This window comes from Phytophthora parasitica (assembly GCF_000247585.1).
Source record: "Phytophthora parasitica INRA-310 unplaced genomic scaffold supercont2.78, whole genome shotgun sequence".
In the NCBI taxonomy this organism is placed as follows: domain Eukaryota; phylum Oomycota; class Peronosporomycetes; order Peronosporales; family Peronosporaceae; genus Phytophthora; species Phytophthora nicotianae.
The window spans coordinates 155,758-179,962 of record NW_008649064.1 but is presented as its reverse complement, the minus strand read 5'-3'; the positions used below and the strand labels follow the sequence as shown (position 1 = coordinate 179,962).

The 24,205-nt window shown below is 49.1% G+C and overlaps 11 protein-coding genes across 12 annotated transcripts; 5 read left to right on the top strand and 6 right to left on the bottom strand.

Annotated features, from left to right (window-relative positions):
* Positions 1-31: 31 nt before the first annotated feature.
* PPTG_18126 (hypothetical protein) lies at positions 32-802 on the bottom strand (the record flags this gene model as incomplete). Its single annotated transcript, XM_008916036.1, has 1 exon — positions 32-802. One exon carries the CDS (start codon positions 800-802, stop codon positions 32-34), a length of 771 nt encoding a protein of 256 aa, XP_008914284.1.
* Positions 803-1,117: 315 nt separating this feature from the next.
* Positions 1,118-3,964, bottom strand: PPTG_18124 (hypothetical protein). Its single transcript, XM_008916034.1, has 2 exons — positions 2,766-3,964; positions 1,118-2,741 (listed from the first exon to the last, which is right to left on the bottom strand). The coding sequence occupies exon 1, from the start codon at positions 3,847-3,849 to the stop codon at positions 3,094-3,096; it is 756 nt and encodes a 251-aa protein (XP_008914282.1). The 5' UTR covers positions 3,850-3,964; the 3' UTR covers positions 1,118-2,741; positions 2,766-3,093.
* On the top strand, positions 1,646-3,015 carry PPTG_18125 (hypothetical protein; the record flags this gene model as incomplete). Its single annotated transcript, XM_008916035.1, has 1 exon — positions 1,646-3,015. Exon 1 carries the CDS (start codon positions 1,690-1,692, stop codon positions 3,013-3,015), a length of 1,326 nt encoding a protein of 441 aa, XP_008914283.1. The 5' UTR covers positions 1,646-1,689.
* A 178-nt stretch (positions 3,965-4,142) lies between the features above and the next one.
* On the top strand, positions 4,143-6,643 carry PPTG_18123 (hypothetical protein). The gene has a single exon (XM_008916033.1). It carries the CDS (start codon positions 4,211-4,213, stop codon positions 5,972-5,974), a length of 1,764 nt encoding a protein of 587 aa, XP_008914281.1. The 5' UTR covers positions 4,143-4,210; the 3' UTR covers positions 5,975-6,643.
* On the bottom strand, positions 5,038-7,383 carry PPTG_18122. 2 transcript variants are annotated; one of them, XM_008916032.1, is made up of 3 exons: positions 7,039-7,383; positions 6,682-6,946; positions 5,038-6,618 (listed from the first exon to the last, which is right to left on the bottom strand). In XM_008916032.1, exons 1-3 carry the CDS (start codon positions 7,258-7,260, stop codon positions 5,990-5,992), a joined length of 1,116 nt encoding a protein of 371 aa, XP_008914280.1. In that variant the 5' UTR covers positions 7,261-7,383; the 3' UTR covers positions 5,038-5,989. The 2 variants fall into 2 exon arrangements, with proteins under 2 accessions (XP_008914280.1, XP_008914279.1); XM_008916031.1 differs by having other exon boundaries at positions 5,038-6,946.
* PPTG_18121 (hypothetical protein) lies at positions 7,205-8,332 on the top strand. Its single transcript, XM_008916030.1, has one exon. It carries the CDS (start codon positions 7,307-7,309, stop codon positions 8,234-8,236), a length of 930 nt encoding a protein of 309 aa, XP_008914278.1. The 5' UTR covers positions 7,205-7,306; the 3' UTR covers positions 8,237-8,332.
* A 698-nt stretch (positions 8,333-9,030) lies between these two features.
* PPTG_18120 (hypothetical protein) lies at positions 9,031-10,804 on the top strand. Its single transcript, XM_008916029.1, has one exon. It carries the CDS (start codon positions 9,184-9,186, stop codon positions 10,681-10,683), a length of 1,500 nt encoding a protein of 499 aa, XP_008914277.1. The 5' UTR covers positions 9,031-9,183; the 3' UTR covers positions 10,684-10,804.
* A 4-nt stretch (positions 10,805-10,808) lies between these two features.
* On the top strand, positions 10,809-12,711 carry PPTG_18119 (hypothetical protein). The gene is made up of 3 exons (XM_008916028.1): positions 10,809-10,974; positions 11,041-11,238; positions 11,303-12,711. Exons 1-3 carry the CDS (start codon positions 10,897-10,899, stop codon positions 12,068-12,070), a joined length of 1,044 nt encoding a protein of 347 aa, XP_008914276.1. The 5' UTR covers positions 10,809-10,896; the 3' UTR covers positions 12,071-12,711.
* On the bottom strand, positions 11,223-13,309 carry PPTG_18118 (sugar fermentation stimulation protein). The gene is made up of 2 exons (XM_008916027.1): positions 12,717-13,309; positions 11,223-12,652 (listed from the first exon to the last, which is right to left on the bottom strand). The coding sequence occupies exons 1-2, from the start codon at positions 13,263-13,265 to the stop codon at positions 12,077-12,079; spliced, it is 1,125 nt and encodes a 374-aa protein (XP_008914275.1). The 5' UTR covers positions 13,266-13,309; the 3' UTR covers positions 11,223-12,076.
* A 622-nt stretch (positions 13,310-13,931) lies between these two features.
* On the bottom strand, positions 13,932-14,938 carry PPTG_24270 (hypothetical protein; the record flags this gene model as incomplete). Its single annotated transcript, XM_008916026.1, has 2 exons — positions 13,932-14,309; positions 14,681-14,938. 2 exons carry the CDS (start codon positions 14,936-14,938, stop codon positions 13,932-13,934), a joined length of 636 nt encoding a protein of 211 aa, XP_008914274.1.
* Positions 14,939-15,425: 487 nt separating this feature from the next.
* On the bottom strand, positions 15,426-15,998 carry PPTG_18117 (hypothetical protein; the record flags this gene model as incomplete). Its single annotated transcript, XM_008916025.1, has 1 exon — positions 15,426-15,998. One exon carries the CDS (start codon positions 15,996-15,998, stop codon positions 15,426-15,428), a length of 573 nt encoding a protein of 190 aa, XP_008914273.1.
* Positions 15,999-24,205: the final 8,207 nt, after the last annotated feature.

Sequence of the window (24,205 nt, the reverse complement as noted above, 5' to 3'; positions counted from 1 at the left end):
GTTAATAAATCTGTGACGTGTGCCGAGATGGCTACATCAAGTTGCACACCTCGGATGTGACCCTCACAACGTGCTTTTTGACGAACAGGTAGTTGTGTGGCCGCTCGTCTTCTAATGCCTGCTTTTTGCGTTGTAAGTCGCTGATCTCTTCGCGAAGTTTCAGTCGTTCTTCGTCTCCAAGTCGCGCCATGCGCTCCAACTCGCTGTTGATCTCAATTAACTCCGTCACCTCTGCACGATGTCGCTTGACGGTGCTACAGATCCACAACACCAGCTTTGTGTTGCTGCGTAAAGACTCAGGAATATCTGTGAGTCCATCGTTGCCTTCGCAGCAAACTTCTTCTAGTAATAGGCAGTCGCATAGCGTGTGTGGAAGTAAAGTGAGTTTGTTGTAGCGCACGTTGAGCACGCGAAGGTGTTGCAGCCGTCCGAGCTCTGGCGGTATCGTTGTGAGGTCGTTGTAGGACACATCCAGATCTTCTAGGCGCTCACAATACTGTAATTCACTGGGGAGCTGCTCCAGGCGATTGCGGTGGAGATCCAACTTGCGCAAATTCACACAGCGAGCGATCTGTACAGGGAGTGACGCGATGCGATTGTTGGCCAACAAAAGCTCACGGAGCAGTTCTAGGTTGCCAATAGATTCAGAAATGTGTACGAGCTGGTTACGCGATACATTGAGCACCAACAGTGCGTGTGCGTAGGTCCACACGACTTCGTCCAGCGTCACCCAGTGCTTGTCCTGCAAGTCCAGTATCCCATTCTCGTCGGGTATAAGCGAAGCGTCGACAAGATCCTCCATTGCTCGCGCTTAAAGGTGATCCAGCGCCTCAGTCACGATTCAAGCCTGTCAACATTGAGATTTCAAATTTCGGATCATGACAAGCAGGAATAGCAAGCAGTTTCAGCCCGAAATTGGTCTTTACTACCATCAACTCTCAAGGGTAACATCCTTTTATCAAAATAATAATAATAAGCTCTTGGTACACCAAGCAATAACAGCGTTTTACGCACTAGTGATGTGAGATATGCGCGGTTGCCACTGACATGTCTATATCGTGTCATTATCTGTAAACTAAAGATAATCAATCTGAAATCGTCAGATCTAAACTAAAAACTAGACATGTTGAAGTTGGAATCAGATCTGCTCCCAACTTGTGAACAAATAATTTGCTGAGCAAGCGCCATCTTCGTGCGTCTAGGACCATGTGACTTCGGCGCGGTGGTTGGCTTGTTCGACGAAGCTGCTGCGAGCCCGGTTGAGTCTTCCTCGGTTTCATGTCGGTACTAGTTTCGCCAACAAATCCAAGTAGCAGTCTGGTCTCACCAGAATCCAAGCACACCATCGCATGTTTCGTGTCTTAATCGCATTCAACAATAGTTCCAGCGAATATGCTCGAACAACGAGAAGCCCTTCTCAATCGCGTTGTATTCAGAGTAAAGCAGTGGATTTTGCGATGTGTCCTGGTGAAAAATCGAGTATCTGACAGAGAGAGCTTAGTTGTGCTCTACTAGAAACGGCCACTGTACTCGCGATGGCGGATCCAACGATTGTTTCGCACGTTATCGCCTTCTGGTTCGACCAAACTGCTGGGTATCTTGCGGTCTCGCACACAGCAACGCTTCATTCTACTATTTACCAACTACAACTCAACTTCGGCAAGCTTTCGGCGTCTGAAGTTTCGCACGATGCTCGGCAACGTTCGTCTGGTGACTGCCGTTGTGTCTTGCGTTGCGCTCGCTCTATCTTTCGTTGGTGCGGAGGAGCTATGCTCCGTCGTCCCGTACACCTACACCGTGGCCAAGTCGACTTATCCAGAGCTATCGACAGCTCTGGGGACACTCGAGAACTACGCCATCGCTTCATGGTTCACGGATCGGTCGTCAACTGAAGAGCGAGCTGGTTTGCTCTCTCGTATGCTAAATCAATGTCCAGAGAGCAGTCGTCTCAGTATTGTGGTGTATGGTATCCCTCAAAAAGACTGCGCGGGCGGATTCTCCACCTTCGGAAGCGTGACAGACACGAACAGCTACCAAACCTTCTTGAAGCAGCTCACGGATACCATCGGTGATCGCAAGGTGCTTTACGTCGTCGAACCTGATGCGGTGGGCCTCCTGACTCAAGATAACGGATGTGGTGCATCCGCGGGATACCTCGAGAATCTCAAGGTCGCAGTTGAGGCGCTGTCCATGAACCCCAACGCAGAGCTTTACCTGGATGTCGGATATTGGATGCTAGCGTATACCGATAGCGCTGCTAAGGTGGCCACTGCTATGAAAGATATCGGGAGTTCCGGACGCGTTAAGGGGGTCACTATTAACACGTCCAACTACCGCTCGAACGACGAGTGTGCTCGATACTGTACCAACTTTCAAAATGCCATGGGATCCACTGCAATGTCTTGTATTGTCGATACCAGTCGCAACTACAATGGTTCTCCCACGACTGATTGGTGCAACATCCCCACTGCTGGCATTGGCAAGCCGCCTACGTCGAGCACGGGATACTCTAATCTTGACTACTTTATGTGGATCAAGCCTCCTGGAGAGAGCGACGGCTACTGCTGGGGTGGCCAAGCGGCAGGCTCGTTCTTCTACGATGGTTTCAAGCTGCTATGGGACCAAGGATACTTCGTCAAAGAGCTGGGGATGCCGAAGATCGGTGAGACCTCGGGCACGGTCACTGTGACGTCGACACCTTCGACATCGGCACCAACCTCAGCACCAACCTCGGCACCAACCTCACCACCAACCTCGGCACCAACCTCACCACCAGCCTCGGCACCAACCTCACCACCAACTTCAGCACCAACCTCAGCACCGACGTCAGCGCCGACGTTAGCTCCAACTTTTGTACCACCCACAGCGGCTCCGATAACAACAGCTCCCGTGGTTGTAACTCCGTCCCCGGTTTGGTTCACGGCAGCACCAGAAACTTATGCTCCGGGCACTGTGGCTCCGTGGTCGTACGCACCAAGTCCATGCAGATTCAGAAAGCGTCTGCGCTCGCTGTAATTGATGTCATTTGCATGTTGAAGTCTTCGTAGGTAGTAAATTGACCCAAAAGCTTTTCATATTCTATTGAGTTTTTAACTACGCCGATACCCACGTGATCTTGTTCTCAATAGGCTTGCGAGCGACCTTAGGGATCTTGGCGTCTTCTTTCGGCACACCAACGTAGAAAAGACCGAGGCACTTGTCGGCCTCCTCCAGCTTCAGGTGGTCCTTCATCTCCTGCGCCAAAGTAATAGGCGGACCCGAGCTCCAGTACGCCGCGACGTTGTGTGCTGTGGCCACCAGATGCATGTTCTGCACGGCGCAAGCAACAGCACACATTTCTTCCCATTCGGGGATCTTGCCGCTCTTCTGGCGCTTCATGCAGATTGCGATGACGTGCGACGAGGCCGTGCAGTTGAAGATCATCTTCTTGTATTTAGACTCCATGAACTTGTCAGCCGGCACGTTGGTCTTGTACCAATCGGCCATGAGTTGGCCGACTTCCAGTCGCTTCTCGGGCGCCTCGAACACCACAAAGCGCCAGGGCTCCGTCTTGCCGTGTGTAGGGGCCCAATTTGCAGCGGCCAGCATCTTATCCAGCACCTCGCGAGGCACCTTCTTGGTGCTGTCGTAGTCAGGCGGGAAGATGCTGCGGCGCTCGGCGATGAGCTCCTCGGCGGTCCAGAGTTTGTCGCCGTTGGCATTGCGCGCCGTCGTCTTGGTCACGGTCTTGACTGTCTTCTTGCCATTGGCAGAGGCGGCAATATCCGCACGCAACTTGAGCACGTAGAGCGCGAGACCTACGCTCGCGGCGGTGGACACAGCGGCCAAAGTGGTAGAGGTCTCGGGCATACTTGTGATACAGGGAGTGAAACTGGAAGTGAGCTGGAGTGACGTACGAGTGGCTGGGGCGCGAGGGAATGATGGTAGTTCGGTGGCGGGGGCGTATTCTCCCCACTGACTTCTGCCACAACTGATTACTCTGAGCTGAAATGAATGACATATAAATTATCCAAGGCTACCAGATTTTTTTTCAGCAATAAGGTAAATATCTTGGACATTATAATAAGTATTAATAGTGTATGCAGTTTTACAGGAATGAACCTTCGGATCGGCGATTATGCTTGCGCCACCGACTGGTGATTCAACAACATCCGACACGCGCCTGCTCGTTTACAATTGGCCGGAATCAATCGGTCGACTCCAAACTACCATGCTGAAGACTGTGCTTCGGCGCCTACCTCGCTCCCTCTCTGCATCATCTGGAGCCCCACTTCAAGCTGCTTACCCTCAGTGGAACCACCGCCATCGAGATCCCTCCACTTCTTTCAAGTTCCGCTTCGTCGGAGCTCTAGCTGCTGGATTAGCAGTGTCCTCTGCTCTATGCGAACAACCAACCGAGAAAGATGACGCTCCTGTGACTCCAGGCGAAGTGCGCTCCGATCTACCAACATTCTCGTTCGATGAGGTACAGAAGCACACGGGGGCGAATAAGAGCGGCACGTGGGTCGTCTACAAGCACGGCGTCTACGACATCACCAAGTTCATCGCGTCGCACCCTGGCGGTACAAAGATCCTATTGGCTGCTGGCCGCTCCATCGAGCCATTCTGGCAGCTTTACGCTGCTCATAACCACGCAGATGTGCACAAGATATTGGAGAAGTTGCGGATTGGCAACTTAAGAGAAGAAGACGTGGAGATGCTCGAGGAATTGAGGAAGGAGAGGTACGGCGACGGACCGTACAGTAGAGATCCTACGCGTCACCCGGCACTTAAAGTGAATTCCAGTATGCCATTCAATGCCGAGCCTCCAGCTGAGCTGCTGATGCAGTCGTTCATCACTCCGAACGATTTATTCTTCGTGCGCAACCACCTACCAGTGCCTGAAGTGGATATCGAGAAGTATACACTAAAGATCTCCGGACTGGGAGTTGGTAGGGAGAAGCAGATAGAGTTCACACTAGACGACTTGAAGAGCAAGTTTAAACACCACACGGTGACTACGACAGTGCAATGTGCTGGCAATCGACGGGCAGAGATGTCGGGTGTGAAGCAGGTGAATGGATTGAGTTGGGATACTACTGCCTTATCTACAGCGAACTGGACGGGTGTGTTGCTCTCCGATGTGCTTGCAAGTATCGGTATAACTGATGAGGATTCCAGACATGGAGAATGTGAGTGTGAGGTGGGAGAGAACATGGAGACGTGCGATGATTGCAATACCGTCATCCAGCATGTGCAGTTCGAAGGACTTGATGCCGATACGGAAGGCAACACATACGGTGCGTCGATCCCTGTTGCGACGGCATTGGACCCCAGGAAGGACGTACTACTTGCCTTCGAGATGAACGGAGAGACCATCCCACGAGATCACGGCTATCCTCTTCGAGTCATCGTGCCTGGAACAGTAGGCGCTCGTAACGTGAAGTTCCTGCATCGTATCGTGCTCTCGAGCGACGAGAGTCCGAGTTTCTGGCAACAGCGCGACTACAAAGGCTTCCCACCTAACGTAGACTACTCTCGTGATGACTACTGGAAGTTTGCTGGTGACTCTATTCAAGAACTGCCAGTCCAGTCTGCGATTACGGAGCCTAAGAACGGATCAATTCACTTGGTAGATGATGCCTCAGACAGCTCGATCGTGACTGTGAAAGGCTATGCTTGGAGTGGCGGTGGTCGCAATATCATTCGAGTGGATATCTCGGTTGACGGAGGCAAAACGTGGACACCTGCTGAGCTGCACGAGTCAGGGAAACGCCAAAAGTACAACCGTGCGTGGGCTTGGACTCCTTGGGAATTAGATGTGGAGGTACCGCCTGGTACCAAGAAGCTGGATATCATGTGTAAAGCTGTTGATGCTTCTTACAACGTCCAGCCGGATACGATCGCACCTATCTGGAACATGAGAGGTGTGCTGAACAACGCATGGCATCGAGTACACGTTAATGTGGAGGAGTCTGACGAAGAAGAAGAGTAAAGTTTTTTTTCCGACTCAATTGTTTGTTTTTGTGGGGTAAAGAATTCCACGTATAGTCTTGAGCATCACATCGGACCATTGCGTTGTAGCATCACGCAAGTTCTCTAACTCGCAGAAAGTAACGGGGAACTCTGGTCGACGGACCTTGTAGAACGCAGCACGTCGCATTGTGACCACCACGTCTGACTTCTCACCAGTATTCCTGTTCTCCGTGAGCACCACTGCAGTTGAGATATCTTTGCGGACGTATCTGTGAGATAGATAGGGGTACTTGTCGTCTTCATCGACCGAGTCCCCGACCATGACCGCACAAGGTTCACCGTCGTATCCATCACTTAACATGGCTCGGAATGACACCACATTACCCTCTGTAGTAATGCCGTCTTCATTCGTTGATAGTATCCTTGTGTGGAATGCTGCTTCGTTCACCTCATCGTAGTCTTCACGAATCGTGATGTGTCCTAACTGCTCCGTGATGATGATCTCCATGTTGTTCTTGTAGAACGACAGAGCGTCGTAGACCTGTTGGAGCGACTTAACTCCTGGAAACTGAATTGTATCGAAGAGAACACAGCATAAATCGCCCTCTTCGTTCTCAAACTGGTTTTGAGAAGACTGTTTCTTCATGGCATCATTGATACCTCCTGGTCCCATGACGAAGTTTAGAGCATTGCGGATCTTCTGGTCTCGCATGGCCAGCAACGTACCACGTCTCTCTTTCCAGTCCTTAGTTAATTTAATATGACTGTAGAGAGGATAATACTGCTGGTCTGTTAGACACTGCGAGAGTGCCGACTGCATCTTGGCAACTCGTAGCTGCTGCGTGTTTATCGAGTACATCAGTGTCGAGAACTCGACCGCTACGGGACGTAGTAATGGGTCCTTCTGCAGCAACAACTGCGGCGGCAAGCCTCTGGTCTTCAGCACCACCACACCAGACTCCAAAAGTCGAATCTCCTCCTCCAGCTTCTTCTATAATACACACAAAAAATAATTATCAGTTTTTTTCAACCCATTTTTCAGCAGCATTCTCCTAAAACTTAGTACGCTCGCGGAAGGTATACCTTCCGCTCTGCGTGGCTGGGTTTGCGACGCTTGTCAACGGCAAACACGCGCACTTTCAATGCATCAGTATTCAAATTGTCCACACGCGTGGGGCTAACGTAGGTACTCGTCGGCATCGATGGCTCTTTAATGAGTGAACCATCAACAAGTCTGCATATGATTGGCTGATCTGATCTAAAAAGTTTAGTCACAAGCCCTCCAATATACGGGTTTGACAGCATAAAGTACCGTAAACAAAGCCATCACAATGAGATTCTCATACCGGTAATGCCGAGATACCTGTTATCAGCAGTGCGATCTTCTAAGCGGCGCTGGGTGCTGCCTACGCTCACAGCGACTGGAGCTGCAACAGGAGCAGTGTTACTTCTGCAGGATGGCGAAGATACTGTGGTGACGGGGGAGTTGGAACCGAAGTTACCAACATTCTCGTTGGAGCAGGTACAGCAGCATTCTTGGGTTGTGTACGAACATGGAGTGTACGACGTAATGGAGTTCGCTAGGAACCACCGGGGAGGGGCTAAAGTCCTTCAAGCGGCAGGCAAGTCGGTGGAGCTCTTCTGGCAGCAGTCAGAGCCTCACATGCGTACAGGGGTGGCCGAGGCGCTGGATGGGCTGAGAATCGGCAACTTAAACCAGGAAGACTTCAATATGATGCAGGACGTCAAGGAAACGCAATCGACTGCGTTGCAAGAGTTTTTCTTCATTGAAGGAGCGTCAGCGGCAGCACCGAAGGTGGATTTGGATACCTTCGAGTTGAAAATCTGCGGAGCCTCGACGGAGGTGTCCTTGTCTTTATCTGATCTGAAAACACAGTTCAAGCAGCACAAGGTTATGTCGACGATTCGGTGCATCGCGCCAAGAGCTACTGATGTATCTAGTGGGAAACCTGCGGCGCGAGTTCCGGCGGAGTGGACAGGCGTGTTGCTTGCCGACGTGTTGACTAGTCTTGGAATTACTTCGACAGATGACATTGAGCAGGTTCGGTTTGAAGCGCTAGACACGGACAAGCAGGGAAGAGCGTTCGGCTCGTCGATTTCAGCAGCCACCGCCATGGATCGAGATGCCGGTGTGCTGCTCGCGTATGAAATGAACGGTGCTCGTATCCCGAAAGAGCACGGGTTCCCGCTTCGCGTTGTTGTTCCCGGGACAACCGGTGCGCGGAATGTCAAGTTTGTTCATCGAATCATTGTCATGTGAAGCAGCGGCGCCTTATGATAGTATTATTAACAATACTGTTGATCAAAAGGAAATAGATGCGTGAGAGCGAGTGTTGACAGTCACTACTGTGTCGAATTTATCATGGCTCTGATGGACCCCATCATGTGAACAGTGCTGTATTGAGAGCTGGAACTAATCAAACAGATGGCGCACCGGAACAAGAAAACGTTGACCTGAGCTGCAAAACGTAGCGTTTCTGGTACTGCCATGTCATACTGACGCAAGACTGGCGAGAGAGTCTTATGCATTTGCTTTGGAATCGAATCGAATCGATAGACTTTATCAGCACAAACATGGTGGAAGAAATATATTTGCTTGGAGCTGATGCGAGCGCATTTTTAAAGTGCCGAGGCGTTATCGATATGTGTCGAGCGATAAGCTGTAAACTGCTTACTGTGCTGGGGGTATTTACGCCACGTAGCACATCTAGGTGTTGAATCCTCTGACTCGCTGCCACCTCAGCTTTGCAGGTTTTACTCCACAGCGTGATATCAATACTACTGCACTTCTAGTAGTAGAGACATAGTCAGGGATCGGGTAGTATTTCCGTTTGATTGTGAAATACCCAGCCATCGTACTACTGCCTCTACTTTAGTAAAACTAAGCAATGAACTACTACTACTCTAGATGTCAGTAGTTTGTGCAAGCTTGAAATTCTGTCATACTATCCCATTGCAGTAGTACTAGAAAAATATAAAAGTAGTATCACTTGTTCGAGTCAGTCTCGTCAGAATGTACTACTAGGTAAGTACTATTAATATCATGCCGGAGCTCCAATCCCAAGATAAGTGATGAGCGTGGAAATCGTGATCCATAGCCGAAATGCTGTCCGAACCTCGGACTCGGACGAGACAAGAAGCATGCCATTTTCTTTTGAGCTTCGAACTGCATAAGCGTTCATCTCAGTAGCCTGAACCGCTCAGCAAATGCTTACGATTCGGTCTCTCGCAGCCTCGGCGCTTGCCTGCGCTCTCCTGTCTGTCAACCCCTCGCAGGTGGCTGCCGACTACACGGTGAAAGCAGATGCCGCCACGACGGTGCAGGGCACGTGGGACGGTTGGGGCACATCGCTTTGCTGGTGGGCCAACGTCTTTGGAGACCGCGCGGATATCGCTGACGCTCTGTTCACCCTGAACGAGACTGTGACCGTGGAAGGTGCTGGAGACATCCCGGGTCTGGGCTTTAACATTGCGCGCTACAACATTGGTGGTTCGAGCAGCAACGTCGTCGATGACAGCGGCACTGAGGTTGCGATGAAGACTTCGGAGAACATGCCAGCGTTCAAGTTCATGGAGAGCTTCTGGTTGGACTGGATGAGCAAGGACCCAGCGTCTACAAGCTGGAACTGGAAGGCTGACGCCAAGCAGCGTGCGATGCTGACGCTTGCCAATCAACGTGGAGCCAATCAACTGGAAGCCTTTTCGAACTCGCCTCCCTGGTGGATGACCAACAACCGCGCAACTGCAGGCGGCGACAATGGAAAGAAGGACAATCTGCAGGACTGGAACCACGACGAGTTTGTATTGTATTTGGCCACTGTGGTGAGCAAGGCCAAGTCGGACTGGGGCATCAAGTTCACATTCGTTGAGCCGTTCAACGAGCCTTCGGAGACCTGGTGGGAGTTCCCGGGCAAGCAGGAAGGATGCCACTTCTCGGTGGATACCCAGCAGACCATTCTACCTCTTCTACGTAAGCAACTCGACGCTCTTGAGCTTCAGGATGTAGCGATCGCTACGTCTGACGAGAACTCGGCTACCGAGGCGTTGCATACATTGGAGTCTATGTCTAGTAACGCCGACGTTATGGGATCATTTGAAAAAGTTAACACGCACGGCTACCAGGGTCTAGAGGCGTACCGTGGTCCTGACCGTGGAGGACTAAAGGATCTCACCAACAAGTTGACCAAGAGCCTATGGGACTCCGAGTACGGCGAGAAGGACGCTACAGGACTCACCATGGCCGAGTCTATCGGTCTCGACATTAATGAGATGGGCGTGGCGGGCTTCGTGTACTGGCAGGCGCTGGACAGTGGCGGCTGGGGCCTCATCCAGTCCAACCCGGGCGACAAATGGATCGGTACGCCCAACCCCAAGTACTACGTGATGGCGCAGTACTCGCGTCACATCCGTTCGGGCATGCAGATCCTCGCCTCGGATGACGCCAAGACTGTGCTGGGTTACGACTCGGCGAAGAAGCTGCTGGTGGTCGTCACCGTGAACATGGGCGACGCTCAGACGGTCACGTTCGACCTGGCGAGCTTCGCAGCCGTGGCGGGTCCCATCAACGCGTGGACTACCGAGACCAGCGGCAAGGGAGCGCTCTACAAGGCCAGCACCGTGAAACCCTCGGGCAAGTCGTTCAGCGCTGCGTTCCCTGCCGGGTCGGTCATGACCTTCGAGATCGAGGGAGTCACGCTCGCTGCGTAAACCTTCACGTTGACGTTTCTTATTGTCCTAGTTTATCCTGATAACCATTAAACTAGGTAAATGTTGTTGTTGGTCCTAAATTAACCACAACGTTCGTTCCCAACGTTGAAGTTAAACTGGCATCGTGTTATTGGACAGCGCCACGTTCCTGGTCTATCATTCACTACATGTACCTTTGCTCACTACAGAACGTGCGAAGTGAGAACCAACGAGATGCACTCCATAGGTTGGCGCTGCGACAATGACGTCCACTCCAGTAAGAGGCGCAGACTAAGCCGAGCTGAGCAAAAGGTGAGCAGTTAACCTACAACCAGGAAACGTTAAACTTACTTAAACTAACCTTTTGTCGATAAACAGGAGATGTTGGAAAAGGAAATCCGAATGCTGGAATCTGGAGTAGCAGTATGCAAGACTCGAGGCCTGCCTCCTCACCTTATTGTGGAGAAAGACCCGATTCTGCGACCGATCGCAGTGAAGCTTGCTGCGCTCATGTACGCAAAGCATCTACAGCAGAACCACATCGCTAAGATCCAGTCAACTCTATCACGATGTCTGGTACGTAGTACTTCGTACCGATAATAATAACAATAATATTTCTAACCTAAGTGTCGCGCTCTAGATGGACCAGCCTTACTATCCCCTCTACACTCGTATCTGCCTCACCAAGGATTGGAACGAACGTCGCAACACTCTCCTAGCGATGCGGGAGTCCAAGTTACACAACGGGTACGACTTTGTCATGTCGTCTTGGCACCGTGTTGAGTCCTCCACTTCTCATTTCTCGGAAAATCGCTTCGAGAACGACCAAGGTGATCTCTGCTGTGTCCGTTTTGATACAATTCACTTTCCTGGTGTCAATTCGCTCCAGCAAGTTTACGACGCATTGGCGTTTTTCATGATTAACATGGAAATCGTCATCTCCGAGCAACTCGGTCATGTCGTGCTTCGAGACGACTACGACACCATTGAGGACGAAGCTTTCCACAGTCGATTTGTGTCTACCAACCGCCGGGGAATCGCAGTGGAAGGCAACGCTATCTCGTTTCGACACATGTTTAACGGAGAGAGCGATGGTTTTGGCTGTGAACCTAGCGGGGTTTTCATAGTGGATTGTATTGATGAGGACGAGCTGTATCCGTATCACAGTAAAGAGCGCGTTCGAAGAGATTCATCAGGTGCCATTGTGTTGACTGCAAGCAAAAAGAGTGATTCAAGCCAAGACGAAGAAGAGCTGGTAGTCACGATGCGACGTGCCATCTTTCTAAAGATCCGTCGACCAGAGTTCCCACTCTCTGACGTGGCATTACAAGAACTGCACGATGAAATGATGAGCTGGGCTGAAGTGATGCTCAAGAGCATTCGAAGTTTCGTATACGCGACGACGTAAGAGCAATTAATCCCTTGTCTGTAATGGCAGAGGTCCCAGAAGCCGCACAACTCCAGAGGATTTAACCTCATCAGGTTCCAAAGCGCACGAGTAACCCAGCAGTTGGATGCCACTTTTAGCTGCTACTGCGCATAGCTCCGCAAACTTCTTGTCATGCTGGATAGAAGGCGCAAATGTGTTGCAATCGTCACGCTGCACCAGGAAGATGATAGCTCCACTCACTTTGGCTGCCTCCTCCTCAGTCTTGGCTGTAGTCTTCGTGGACAATAACTCTGTCAGCTCCGTGACGTGCTTCTGAGCTCGAGTGGACACTGTATCGGGGAATACAGCGCAACGAGACGTGTCGCCAGGTAGAGCGAGAGTGACGCTCTTCACCTCGACGTATTTCTCGTGAGCGATAGTGCCGTCCGCGTGACTAGTAGTCAACACAAAGTCCACACGACTGTTCTTAGCGAACTTGACCTCGCGTCGCACCGAGTCGTAGTCTCCAAGCTCGGTGAACCACCTTGAAGCCAGCGCCTGCTCTACCATCCGGTTAGCTGACGTCGAATGCACACCAACCCACACGTTCTTCTCTCCATTCTATAAAACCCAGTTGAGAAATATCAGTTCAGCAATAAAACCGAGTTATTGCAGCGTTACGTACATGGATCTGGATCATTTCGAGGGTGTACGCGTATTTGCGCTTGGGATCGTCGCTCTTTGACAACTGCACGCGGGCGTTCGGTAGGCCGTCTAACAGTCCGACCATCGGTCCCGTATTCGGACAGTACACAGTCACCACCTCGTCAGCCTCAGCTTCCTCATAATCAACGACCTCGTTCTTGTCTTTGGTAGCTCCATCCAGCAGCACGACATCGGCCAGGAACCGTTTATACCGACGAATAAGTCGTGCTGGGACCAAATTCGAGTATTGCAGCAAGATTTTAGCGTCACTCGAGGCGTGACTCACTCGTTCTTTCAATGCTGATAGCACGGGGAACTTGGAATGGGTGGGTGCCACGCCGTCGACCTTCTGTCCGGCAAGCGTGGCTCCTAAGGAGGTAGTTTTCGACCTTACAGTCCGTTTTTTTGGGGATTGGGTACTTGAAACGCTGCTGGTAGTGGTCACTGCAGCGGACGCAGCAAAGTCGCGCTTTCGCGTGCGTAGTTGCATCTTGATGGTGGCGCTCCCGACACCATAGGCACTCTTCATAATCACCCGATCGAAATACAGTGACGGGATTGGATGAAACTAATTGCCTACAAAAAATTCTCTGGATATTTATATCCATAGTCTTAGCGCGCTTCGGAAACCCTCGGATATCCTGTATCATATTATATTTGGGTACTTTTGTAATAACTCAGTACCTTGAATTCACAAAAGAAGAGCTAAAGCGACGAAATACTTTATAACCTTTTAAGATCCGATCCAAGAAATGGTGAATGTTGACCCAGTCGGACAAGAACCACATTCCCGTAACCTCACATATTGTTTCATTTAGAAGGGGAAACTGCTGGGAAGCGATCTACGGAGAAGGCAATGTTGCCTTGCTAAGGAGAGGCGGGAGTCGTAAGGGGTGTCGTTGTATAGCCAATTAGTGTGACGCCTATCTAGCACATATATAACCATGATGTGGGAGTAGAAGGCTACCTTGCCTTGCTAAGGTGTGAGGCAGAAGTCGTGTTGTATAGCAAATTAGTGAGATGTCTATCTAGCATATATATAGTCATGATGTGGGAGGGTTACGACATTTTATTTAACCTTAGTTCGCCTGACAAAAAACCCACCGGTAGGACACCCAAAAGTCCTCCCGGTAGGACAACGTCAAGAGTGATGGTTTCATCCAATTTTCAAGTGATATGTGTTCTGTGCTATCTTCTAGCGAGCTTGTGAAGCTTCTAAGTGCTGATGATAACACGTTCTACCTGTCATTGTTCGACAGAGCGCAAAGTAGGATTCTTCATTGCAGTCTGAGCATGTGGCACAGTAAAACGAGGCCTTCTTCTTGCATATCTTGCATCGTCGTTGTGCTCGCTGGGGTGTCTTCTTCAGTCGTTTGTATCGAGGGCGATCTCCAAGTGCTAGAAGCGAGTGGACAGGGACGCTGACGTCGTCCATATCGCCATCCGCATTACCATCTCTTCTTACCCTGCCTGTTAGATAGTCGTTAAAAATCAACTGGTGAGCTAATCGGGAAGCAAATTCGCCAAACGCAACCGTAGAGCAGGCCACGATATTGTTGCTCTTGGTCTCATGCTGGTAAGCAAGATAGGAATACACAATAACCATCCCGAGAGTCGTAGCAAATATTCTGTGCGCCCACGAATGCGTTAGCCATTGACGCTCCATCTCGAGTGATCCTTGTCGATAATGGTCGTGCACGTCAATTGTTGAAAAATACCGAAAGAAAAGCTCCACCATGTATGGTCGAGGTATTCTTTTCTCGTAGCGCTCTGTGCGAATTTCACCACCGGTATCAACACGCCGATGTCGAACACGCACGCTATCAGAACCAGGTAACGTGGTTCCTCTGTTAGATATTATCGTCTTGGGCTTTCGATCATTCCAGCAAAGCGCGTACATTTTTGACCCATTCGCGCAGCTACTCTCCATGACTGTGTGGCTACCACGAGGGCGCGGAACACTAGACCAACCTTGAGATGGTCCATAGGATATTCTTTGGTCGCAGTTTTAACCATGCCCATGAAATACAGCCCCATCATTGAATTGAGCTGGACTAGCGTCTTAACAGACGAAAAGGCACTATCGGCGACGACAGTGCGGCCACTGCCAGCATACGGTTGAGCAAGTCGTAGGACAACAGCAGTGCCCTCCCCGAAGTCAGCATTGTATGCTTTTTGACGTTGCCGATGCGCACCTTCCATTAGATCTAGGGCTAGCAAAATTCCAGTGTCGCCATCAGCAATATATTTCAGCTCCGCCCCAACATCCTCTGGTTACCGCTGGATTTTGGTAAGATGAGGAATTCCGTCATGTGTATACTTTTCCTCCCTTCTTTGCCAAGAGCTCATGCACTCATCCACGCATAACACTGCGCCAGGAGAAATGACACTCTACCGTTGCTCATTAAAAGCATCAATTAGAAGTCTAACTGCCTGCCAAGAATCCTCAGCTGGTGCTTTGCTCGGCGCAAACCGAAGCGCACCTTGAATATTCTGAAATGTTCGGCAAGTCATTCCGTAGAGTTGACCAAAATTAGCAGCGGTTCCCACGCTTCCTTTTGGCACAGACGAGTTCCAATAAACCGTCATGGGCCCACGTCGAGGTTCTAGAGTCATAGCTAATCTGATGCCAATCCAACGAAAGAATTCACCTCGACCAATAACTCCATGGCGTCTCTCCATCAGCAACTTATTCGTTTCTTGTATCGTTGTTTGCAAAGATCCCACCGGGTACATGAGATAGAAGTAGGATGCGAACGAGCGTCCCCAGTTGCAGATGCAACGGCCAGTGAAGTGATGCTTTTCGCGCAGGAACGAAATCCGCGGGGTCAATAAACACAGCATCACGATGTACCCATTTCCTTCCGTGGGCGTACACACTTTCGTCTCTCTCAGTCTCGGCTCGCTGGGCTTCACAATCACCGCCAGCAGCAGCGGTGGTGCTACTAGCAGCGCACACGCTCTCTCCTTCCGACGAGCTGCTACTGATGCTCATGTCTGAGCTGGAGTCTGCCACGTCAGCACCTGCATCACCTTCCTCCAGACGAGCTATTTGGGCGAGATCGGGTGGTGTCCACGCAGCTACCCCCACTTCGCGGCGTATTGAGCGGGCTGAGACGCTCTCTACAACTCCTGAGTCCCATTGGACTTTATAGGAGCGCATTCTAGACTCCTTGCTGACCAAGAGCACGACCCCACGCCGCCCAGCGAGCTTCTTAGACTTTCCCTCTACACGATCTCCCGGTAGGAGTGGCGTCGTCATTATGCCCCCGCTTGTTGCGATTCGAGTGGCGGAAGAGATAGCTGTCTTTCGTTTATCAAATGAACCAATCACAGCACAAAACCAACTGCTCAGTTATGACGTACACGTTTGCAAACTCTGTCCCACCGGTAGGACAGTGATCCTACCCGTAGGACAATTTGTGAGCTAAGGTTAAGCTGGTATTTAATGCTGGCCATACGATTGTCCGAATCGATTTGCTTACCCTAGGTTGCCGACAAGAAGGTTTAGTCGGTCTTGGCCTTCTTAAAGGCTCTTGCCCTCTTCTTATACGACTGCGAACGCTCCTGATCCGTTTGGTTTGTCTCTGGGGTTTGGACCTCAGCGGCAATTCCGTTTGGTTGGGATTGCTCCTCTCAACTAAGAAAAGTAAAAAGTCCAAGTGTCGCTGGCGAAGTGGGGGCCCATCCTTCAGTTTCTTCCTATTGACAAATATTATAATATTAAATATTGAGTATCCAAATATCCAGAGTTTCCCGAGCAACGCACGGCATTAGTGATTTTTTCAAAAAACATTTTCAAAAAACGTGAATTCGTGGTGCTACTTAAAAATATTAAATAACAAGCCGAGCGGGCGGGGTTCTTCGGGCAGGTTGAAGCCGACCAAGAGCCTGGGCCGCCTCGCTTCGCTCGGCGGGGGATTTAAAAGCAAATGCTCATAATTTTGACATCGATTAATATCTGAAGCGCCACCGGCCACTGCATCTTCTATATTTACCCCGTACTATTCTAAGCTGGTTTTCTAAACGCTGAAGTTATTTTTCGCAACATTTCGAGATCAAATATTTCCAATCGTCCCAAAGTGCCAATGCTCTCGTTATGCGTAATATGCTTTATTGATATTGTGCCTTTCCGTTATTCTGCCGCGACAATTCTGGCTTAGTTCAATTCCCTTCTCCGCCTAAATTTGCTTTATGGTCATCTAACGCTATGTTAGTTATGGATAGCCTCATCTCCGACGATATTAGAGCTGAGATGATGAGCCTCTCACTCCACAGCTCGCTAGCTTTCGCGACCTGCGACTCCTCATCCTTCCGTTCGTGCGATGTAGCACGACAAACGCACATTCTCCGTTTCTGTTGGGTTCATCGGAGCCTTCGGCATACCCGTGCGTCCACTAGTCATCCTGCTGGAAGTTCTCGCCAGCAACAGTCCCCCCCCATCGTGCTGCACCAACTCGTTACAGTTTCACTCTATGTAATCGATCTTACCTCACAAATATATCACTTCTAACAAATAACGCCAGTTCTAGAATTTTAGAAACCGAATTATTTGAATGAAGTGTGCAAATATCTTTTATTGATTCAGCTCTGATATTCATAATGCTACGTATTGAGTCTGTTGGACTGCTCCGGCGGGTTGACCTGTATGTGCCGCTGCAGCAGAGCATGCTAGCAGACGCAGTCAGCAGGCAAAACCGCTACTTACATTTCATCTCGCATGTTGTGACGCTGATTTTCTTCAATTTGATATAATGACAGGGCACGAACGATAAAAAAGGTTGTACTTGGATTCCAGGAAAAAAAAATGCTAAGATAGTATATTATTTCGTATATCAGGATCTAATAATATTAATTATATATATATATTAATGTTCTCGAAAGATTTATGCCGATTCGCTACTGCAAATCGATATTATGCTCTAGCTCACCGGCTACTGTACATATCACTCCAGCAATGTACTAAAAGTCTATATAAGTAATATTTGCAAATTATTATATTTTACGGAGAGCGGGGGACTGCAATAGTTCGTTATTCCCCTAACACAATCCCAAAATTATTATTTTTCCGAGCCCTAGTTATTTATGGATATGGTTGCGAGATATTATTACTAATTACAGCCACTGGGTGTCTTTCAAAACCTACATCAAAAGTCGCGCATTAAAGATTAATCTCGGTGAATATTTTGGTAATACCACTTTTTGGTCTCATCAAGCAATTTTAATTCGACTTTTAAAGAATCAACGTGATAGGAAAGTCGTATTCCAGCAAACAGTTTTGTTATTCAAACTACAGTACTGTACCCCGTTTTCGTGGGGGTGGACCTTAATTTTTTTTTTCAGAAACACTAGATTTTGGCATACAAATCGTAGGTGTTTGGTAAGAAGATCAATATATCCGGTTTATCAAAGGTCAGAGGGCGCGAAAACGGGGTGTAGCACTGTAAAATACTGATTAAATTGATAAACCGACCAAACGTTTTATATTGGTTTGGATGGCACCCTGAATAATTAGCATGATACCAGCTTTGGTACTTCGAGTTATTACGATATCGTGTCTGGGAAGAACACGTACACAGCGACAAACTATGTGTAGCAATTGTAACCAGAATTCGATATGACTACTGAGATTAAAATTCAGAAACGGCAGATTTATTGTAGCCAGAATGTGTGAAGAAATATTGAGATTTCTATGTAAATTGCTTGCATCACAGTAATAAGCAAATACACAAATTTGGCAATTTAATGCTCTTGAATGCTGGAAACGTTATTGAGTTCGTACGAAAAAAATCAGGCGGTGCAATTGGTACATAGCTTGCTTCAAGTCGAATAATAATAAATGTTTGTTGTTGACTACAGGGAATCTATAATTTTTAATTTCAGAGTTTATACGTTTCTCTTTTTTACGGGTTTTGTAGCCTTGTTCTTCTACATTGGAGTTATTTCTAACCACCACATTACTACATTGCTGTAACTGTCATCCAAATGGTAAAATTTTCACGCTAGTCGTAGGTGCTCTATGCATTCCAATTGTTAAACACGCGTCGCGGATACTTTTCAGCTAAGTGTAATGTAGTATCGCTAACTGTATTCCCTTGGAGCTGTTAGACTGCTACTCTACTAAGTATGTGAAGAAGTTCGGCTGTAAACACTTAGATCAGGCGCTATACCCAGCTACAGTTTAGCCCAAAAACCAAAAGTTAGCCCAGACACCAAACGGTTTAGTCCAGAACTGATCGTCGGACTATAAATTGTATTTTGGAAATGACAAAACAGCATGTGTTTGTGTGCACCACATAGGTTTACACACGGCCATCTGGTTGTGTGTTGTACACAGGGCGCTCTAAAAGTGCGATATTTGAGCAGAAAGTACGTCCACGCTGACTGGATGAAACTGATATTAGCCAATGAGCTATTACTATACGCCAGACACGATGCAGCCAGTCTACAAAAAAAGGGGGGGGGCACGGTGCCCCATAGTAAAAATCGCGGGAAGGGATCTACGATTATATATATGATACATAGCTCCGTCATGTTCTGATATTTTACTGGGATGACAGTTTTAGCTGGCTGAACACCTTGAAGAACAAGGATACGTATTCTCGACAGAATCGCCACGATCAATCTGCCGCGAATTTTAATTCTTCTTCTCCGTCCACGACCAATGCTGCTGATCGTTCCTCATCGACACGTTCGGATGGCGAGGTTGAGGTTGTTGAAGGGGAAGAGATTATCACGTCCACCTTGTCGCCCATGCTTCGTGAGAACGAACTCATTCGTAAACAAGGGACGTGTGATGGGAAGCTTGTCGTCATCATGTTCGACAGTGGTGCTACATGCAATATTGTTCGCCCAGGGTTAGTTGCTAACACGACTACATCTGGTGTCTCACAAGTTACCCGATTCAATGGAACATCTTTGAAAGCAAGTTCAGTGAAGAAAGGTCAAGCTACAATCGAATTTGGTCGCTACCTCTTCCGCAAACTTCGAGTTATGGAATGGCCTCTTGGATTTGCTCATGCTGTCATCTTCGTAAAACCTTGGTTTACTAAGTTCCAAACGCACATCGATTGGCGTTTACATGAGATTACATTTCCAAGTGTACCTTGTGCGCCTCCGTCGCCAATTGCAACCGAAGCAGCTGTGCAAATTACCACCGCCGACTTCAAACGTAATATGAAGAAACACGTGGATGACGAGGTGTACCGTGTCAAGATGTGTGCCATCATGTCTGTGAGCGACTTAGTACCTATTCCGATCACTCAGTTATTGGAGGAATTTGCTGACATCTTTCCGTAGATTCTTCCAGATGGATTGCCGCCTTCGCGTCGTGTTGAATTCGAACTCAACATGAAGACTCATGCTGTTCGAAGCAATCATGTTGTTGGAACTACTTATCGGGTACATGCGGTAGTCCGGTCGACGTCAGAGTAGATATCTTATAGAGGATACATTTGGAGGGTTCTAAAAAGTTGAAGTACGGATAGACTGTTAGATGATGATTGATATCACTTCTCGATTGGTAAAGTCGCTGACGAGGCCCCAGCGGGGACCGAAACGCGATCGAAACGCGTTCAATAGTGACATCATTTCCAGTACGATGTCAACCTCTTACACGTGCTCTGTAACGGGGTTACAGAAGTGTGGCGTACACATGGGTACGGAGTACCCGAAGCGTTAACCCCTTGGACGCGGAGGGTGACAGGGATAGGCTAAAATAGCCTTATACCCTCCCGGAAGGTATAAGTATTTCACTTAAACAAAGTATGCTATATTTTAGCGAAGAAATTAAATGCACCTTTTTCGGCGACTTTGTTGCTAAGCTCCTCGGTGATTATTCCGGTATAGGGGCTTGGTATGATCTGCGGATAAAAATTCTCCAATGAACTGTTTGCCCGTCTGTTTATGCAACTCCGATATTTAGAGACCAGAAGGAGAGGCCACGCATTCACCACCACATCAACACAGCACAAAGAGAACAAGAGTTGGCAGGACGGACAGCAAAGCGACCCAAGAGAGACAAACAGAGGCAGTGCCAACAACGTAGAAGGTGTTCTTAGCAAACTGAATTACTTATTTGTGCTACTGTGTGTCTTAATTCAGCTATATGTATTTTCCTTACGGCTTAGCTAGGCTACGATCGCGAATGTGACTTGCTTTTGGGGCGAACAAGCCATTCTGCCACAGGATGTGCCATATCTGGGCACAAGTCATGCCCTCGTTCGCTTGGTGTCTACGCACCTTGTAGTGTCACCTGCCCCCTTTTGCCTTCGGAACACTTCACGCAATAGAACGTAGAAGTTCCACCCCTCTTCTTGCTTGCCGGTTTGTAGTAGGAGCAGACCTTGCATTGTCTTTGGCGCAAAAGATGGATACCGTTGTTTAGACGGGTGTCAGTAGTTTGGACGAGGGAATGGTCACCTTGGATAGCGATAGGTCTTTCACGTACTCCAGCCGACGGCTCAGTCGACGTCCCAGCCTCCGTAAAGGAGGACTCCGTCTCCTGAATGAGCTGTCTGTGTAAAGTTGTCAAGAAAGAGTAGTGTGACATCTTCTTCTTTCGTTCCTTCTCCCAGACGTAAGCGTGTACAATGTAGGCGTTCACCACCGCCATGTCGACCACTCCAAGAAACAGGCTTTTGTAGTATTTCTGGAATCTGTTGTTCACGACAGCATTAGACTTTTTTCATAAGCTGACATGAACAGCACACCACTTACCTTGTTGCCAACTGCATTGAGTATGACTGAAGTCGCAACTGGTCGTGGCGATCGACGCCGCCCATGAAGCGTTGATATTCATCAACCAAACCAGGACACGGCACCGTTGACACCGCTCCACTCTTCTCCCTCCGTTGCACCGTTGTCGATGCTGCTGTCACTTGGGACGACAGGAAATACACCGTACGGTTGTCAACCCAGCCTACAGCAGCCAGTCCTGGATTGCTTTTTGCTACAGCCATCGTGAACGAGCCTCGCTTGTACGTGACTGGTCGCTTCTTGAACGGATACTCAACGGCTTTGCACCAGCCCTTTCGATTTGTCTGGATTGTGCCTACGAAGTTGAATCCCATGGTACGGAGCTGCTGTGCCAAGGGAATCGACGTGTAGAAGCGATCAGCAATGACCACGCGGCGTCCCGAATATGGAAGTCCCCTGAATACACATGCAACATTTCGTAGAACTGCAGCGGGGCCGCTCTTTGTATCCATGGACTGTGCACCTTCGACATCTTGCTTCCTGCCGATATCAACTTCCACTCTAACACATTGACGTATCCACGACATGTCAGCATAACATCGAAAACTAAAGATGACAGTGTCAGCTTACCTTTCGCAGTATCCTGATTCCGCGCAGCACGTCATCACACACTTGGTACCCCATTTGTGGGGTTTATCCTTCAAGTATTGACGAGTCGGATTCCGACGGTTCCTTCATGGAAGCATACCTTCGTCAATAGCCACACGAGAGCCTAGAACATAGCCTTCTTTGAATGTCTTCTCCACCGTTGACAAGACTGGTCTGATTTTCCAAGCACGATCACGAGCTGCTGCAGCTTCCTGGTTGTCCGAGAAATGGAGGAATCTCGTAATGTCTCGAAACCAATCTCGTGACATCACTTTGGCGAACGTTCCAGTGGGAATAAGACCGTCTTCCGCTGTAGACCAGTGCATCTCAAAACTCTTACGAGGGTTCAACGTGTGTGCCAATATCAAACCAATCCATTGAACAATTTCATGGGGCGCGATCCTCTCAAAGCGCTCTAGCTTTCTGCGCAACTTGTCTCTACTCTTCTGTGGCCGATGGGTCACTTCAGTCTCTTTCACCAGAGCCTTTTTCAGGCGAGCGTCAAACGTCTGCTCCCAGTAGCGGTGTGTCTCGCGCGCAACATGTCACCAGAATGCCCTCGGCAGGAAGTAGAGGAACAGGAAAAGTGGTGATTTGGCCGATGCTAAGACATCTTTCGACGGTCCACAGTAACCTTCGTTCACTTTGCCAACTTCCGGATCGTCGACAATGTCCGCAACCTCATTTTCAGGGTACACGGTCCAGCCTCGAGCCGCCATATCGGCTAGTTGGTTGTCATCAAAGACTTCGGATGATCCTGTCAGCGTAAATTCAGTTTAATAAGTTGACTCGGTCATCACAACGCACTACCTTTTTCAACATACCTTCCACTGCCATGTGTAGCCTTTCCAACTCGACTTCGTTCAACAAACCGGCGATCCGGCTAGTTTCGGCGACAACAGATTCTTCACAAAGGGACTCTACTTCATCATCTGTGTCCAGCATATCTGCAACGCCGACAGAGTCTTCGCCCTCTTCATCCGACTCAATGCTTTTCTCGATCTCACCGAGGACGAGATTGGGATCACTTGGCTCTGCGTCGGCAAATCCAACGGGCTCGAAATGGGTCTCCACAGCACCTGGATGCCGAAGCGAAGCGCCTTGCGTGTCCTCTCCACCCTGATCATCCTCTCGATCTTCACATTCTGCTACGGAATTCTCATCATCTTCATCGTCCACTTCAGATTCAGCAGCGTTTGGGTCGTCTTCGTATTCACTTTCCGATCCATCACCGGAGCGACTCTCTACGTCGTCGTGGATGTCAGCACAATCTGCGGGTTACATACATCCCCGTCAGCTTATCTTTTCAAGTCAGCGTAAAACAATCAATATACACCTTCCATGTCAGCAGGCGGGGGACTGTCTTCGCCAGCATTACCTGAAAACCATTGTGTTCGCGTCAGCATCACATTCAAGTCAGTATAAACTAAAAATAACGTACCTTCCGTGTCAGCATTAATGTGGGGTTCTTGTTCGACTGGAGGTTGAGCTGGAGCCTCTACCTCTCGACCGTCCCTGTCTGAACATTCATCACGTTATGACCACTAGAAACACCAGACAACAACATATCAGCATACCTTGAGCATTAGCAGCACCCCAGATGTTTGCGAACGACGACAACTGGCGGCGTCTCTTTGTGGCTTCGTTTGCTTCTTGCTTCTTTGTTTTCTTCGTGCTGGGCGTTTGCTTCTTTTTGCTCTTTTTCGCTTCAAACTTGCGAGACCCTACCGTCTTTGCAAGCTTCTTCGGTGGCTGTTTCCCGACTGTAGGCTCTTGTCTCTTGCCCGAGGCACTTGGGACACTCGAGACCGAAGTTGGTAATGGCTCTGCACCGAAAACACGCAACATGTCATCATGAAGCACGAAATATGTTTGAAGTGAACAAACGCTTACCGAGTGGGACTGCATTGGGGCGCACCATGATGTTGGTGAGATGGAGGCGGGTGCAGAATGTCTTTATCCGGTTTTACGTGCGCAAGCAACGCGTCTTCGCCGTTGAAGTAGTCCACTCCGTGCTTGCCGCCCCGAAGCTTGCAGCCAGGCTTCAAATAGTTTGCACTACAGTAATATATAATCAGAGTTAGTACGAATAAACGCAGCAATATCATAACACTTACTGAATCT

Coding starts and splice junctions, on each gene's coding strand:
- PPTG_18124 (XM_008916034.1), bottom strand. CDS start 3,849: ATGCCCGAGACCTCTACCACTTTGGCCGCTGTGTCCACCGCCGCGAGC.
- PPTG_18123 (XM_008916033.1), top strand. CDS start 4,211: ATGCTGAAGACTGTGCTTCGGCGCCTACCTCGCTCCCTCTCTGCATCA.
- PPTG_18122 (XM_008916031.1), bottom strand. CDS start 7,260: ATGCTGTCAAACCCGTATATTGGAGGGCTTGTGACTAAACTTTTTAGA. Junction 6,947..7,038: donor CCAGCCACGCAGAGCGGAAG/GTATACCTTCCG, acceptor TGTGTATTATAG/AAGAAGCTGGAGGAGGAGAT.
- PPTG_18121 (XM_008916030.1), top strand. CDS start 7,307: ATGCCGAGATACCTGTTATCAGCAGTGCGATCTTCTAAGCGGCGCTGG.
- PPTG_18120 (XM_008916029.1), top strand. CDS start 9,184: ATGCTTACGATTCGGTCTCTCGCAGCCTCGGCGCTTGCCTGCGCTCTC.
- PPTG_18119 (XM_008916028.1), top strand. CDS start 10,897: ATGCACTCCATAGGTTGGCGCTGCGACAATGACGTCCACTCCAGTAAG. Junction 10,975..11,040: donor TAAGCCGAGCTGAGCAAAAG/GTGAGCAGTTAA, acceptor GTCGATAAACAG/GAGATGTTGGAAAAGGAAAT. Junction 11,239..11,302: donor CAACTCTATCACGATGTCTG/GTACGTAGTACT, acceptor GTCGCGCTCTAG/ATGGACCAGCCTTACTATCC.
- PPTG_18118 (XM_008916027.1), bottom strand. CDS start 13,265: ATGAAGAGTGCCTATGGTGTCGGGAGCGCCACCATCAAGATGCAACTA. Junction 12,653..12,716: donor TCGAAATGATCCAGATCCAT/GTACGTAACGCT, acceptor TGGGTTTTATAG/AATGGAGAGAAGAACGTGTG.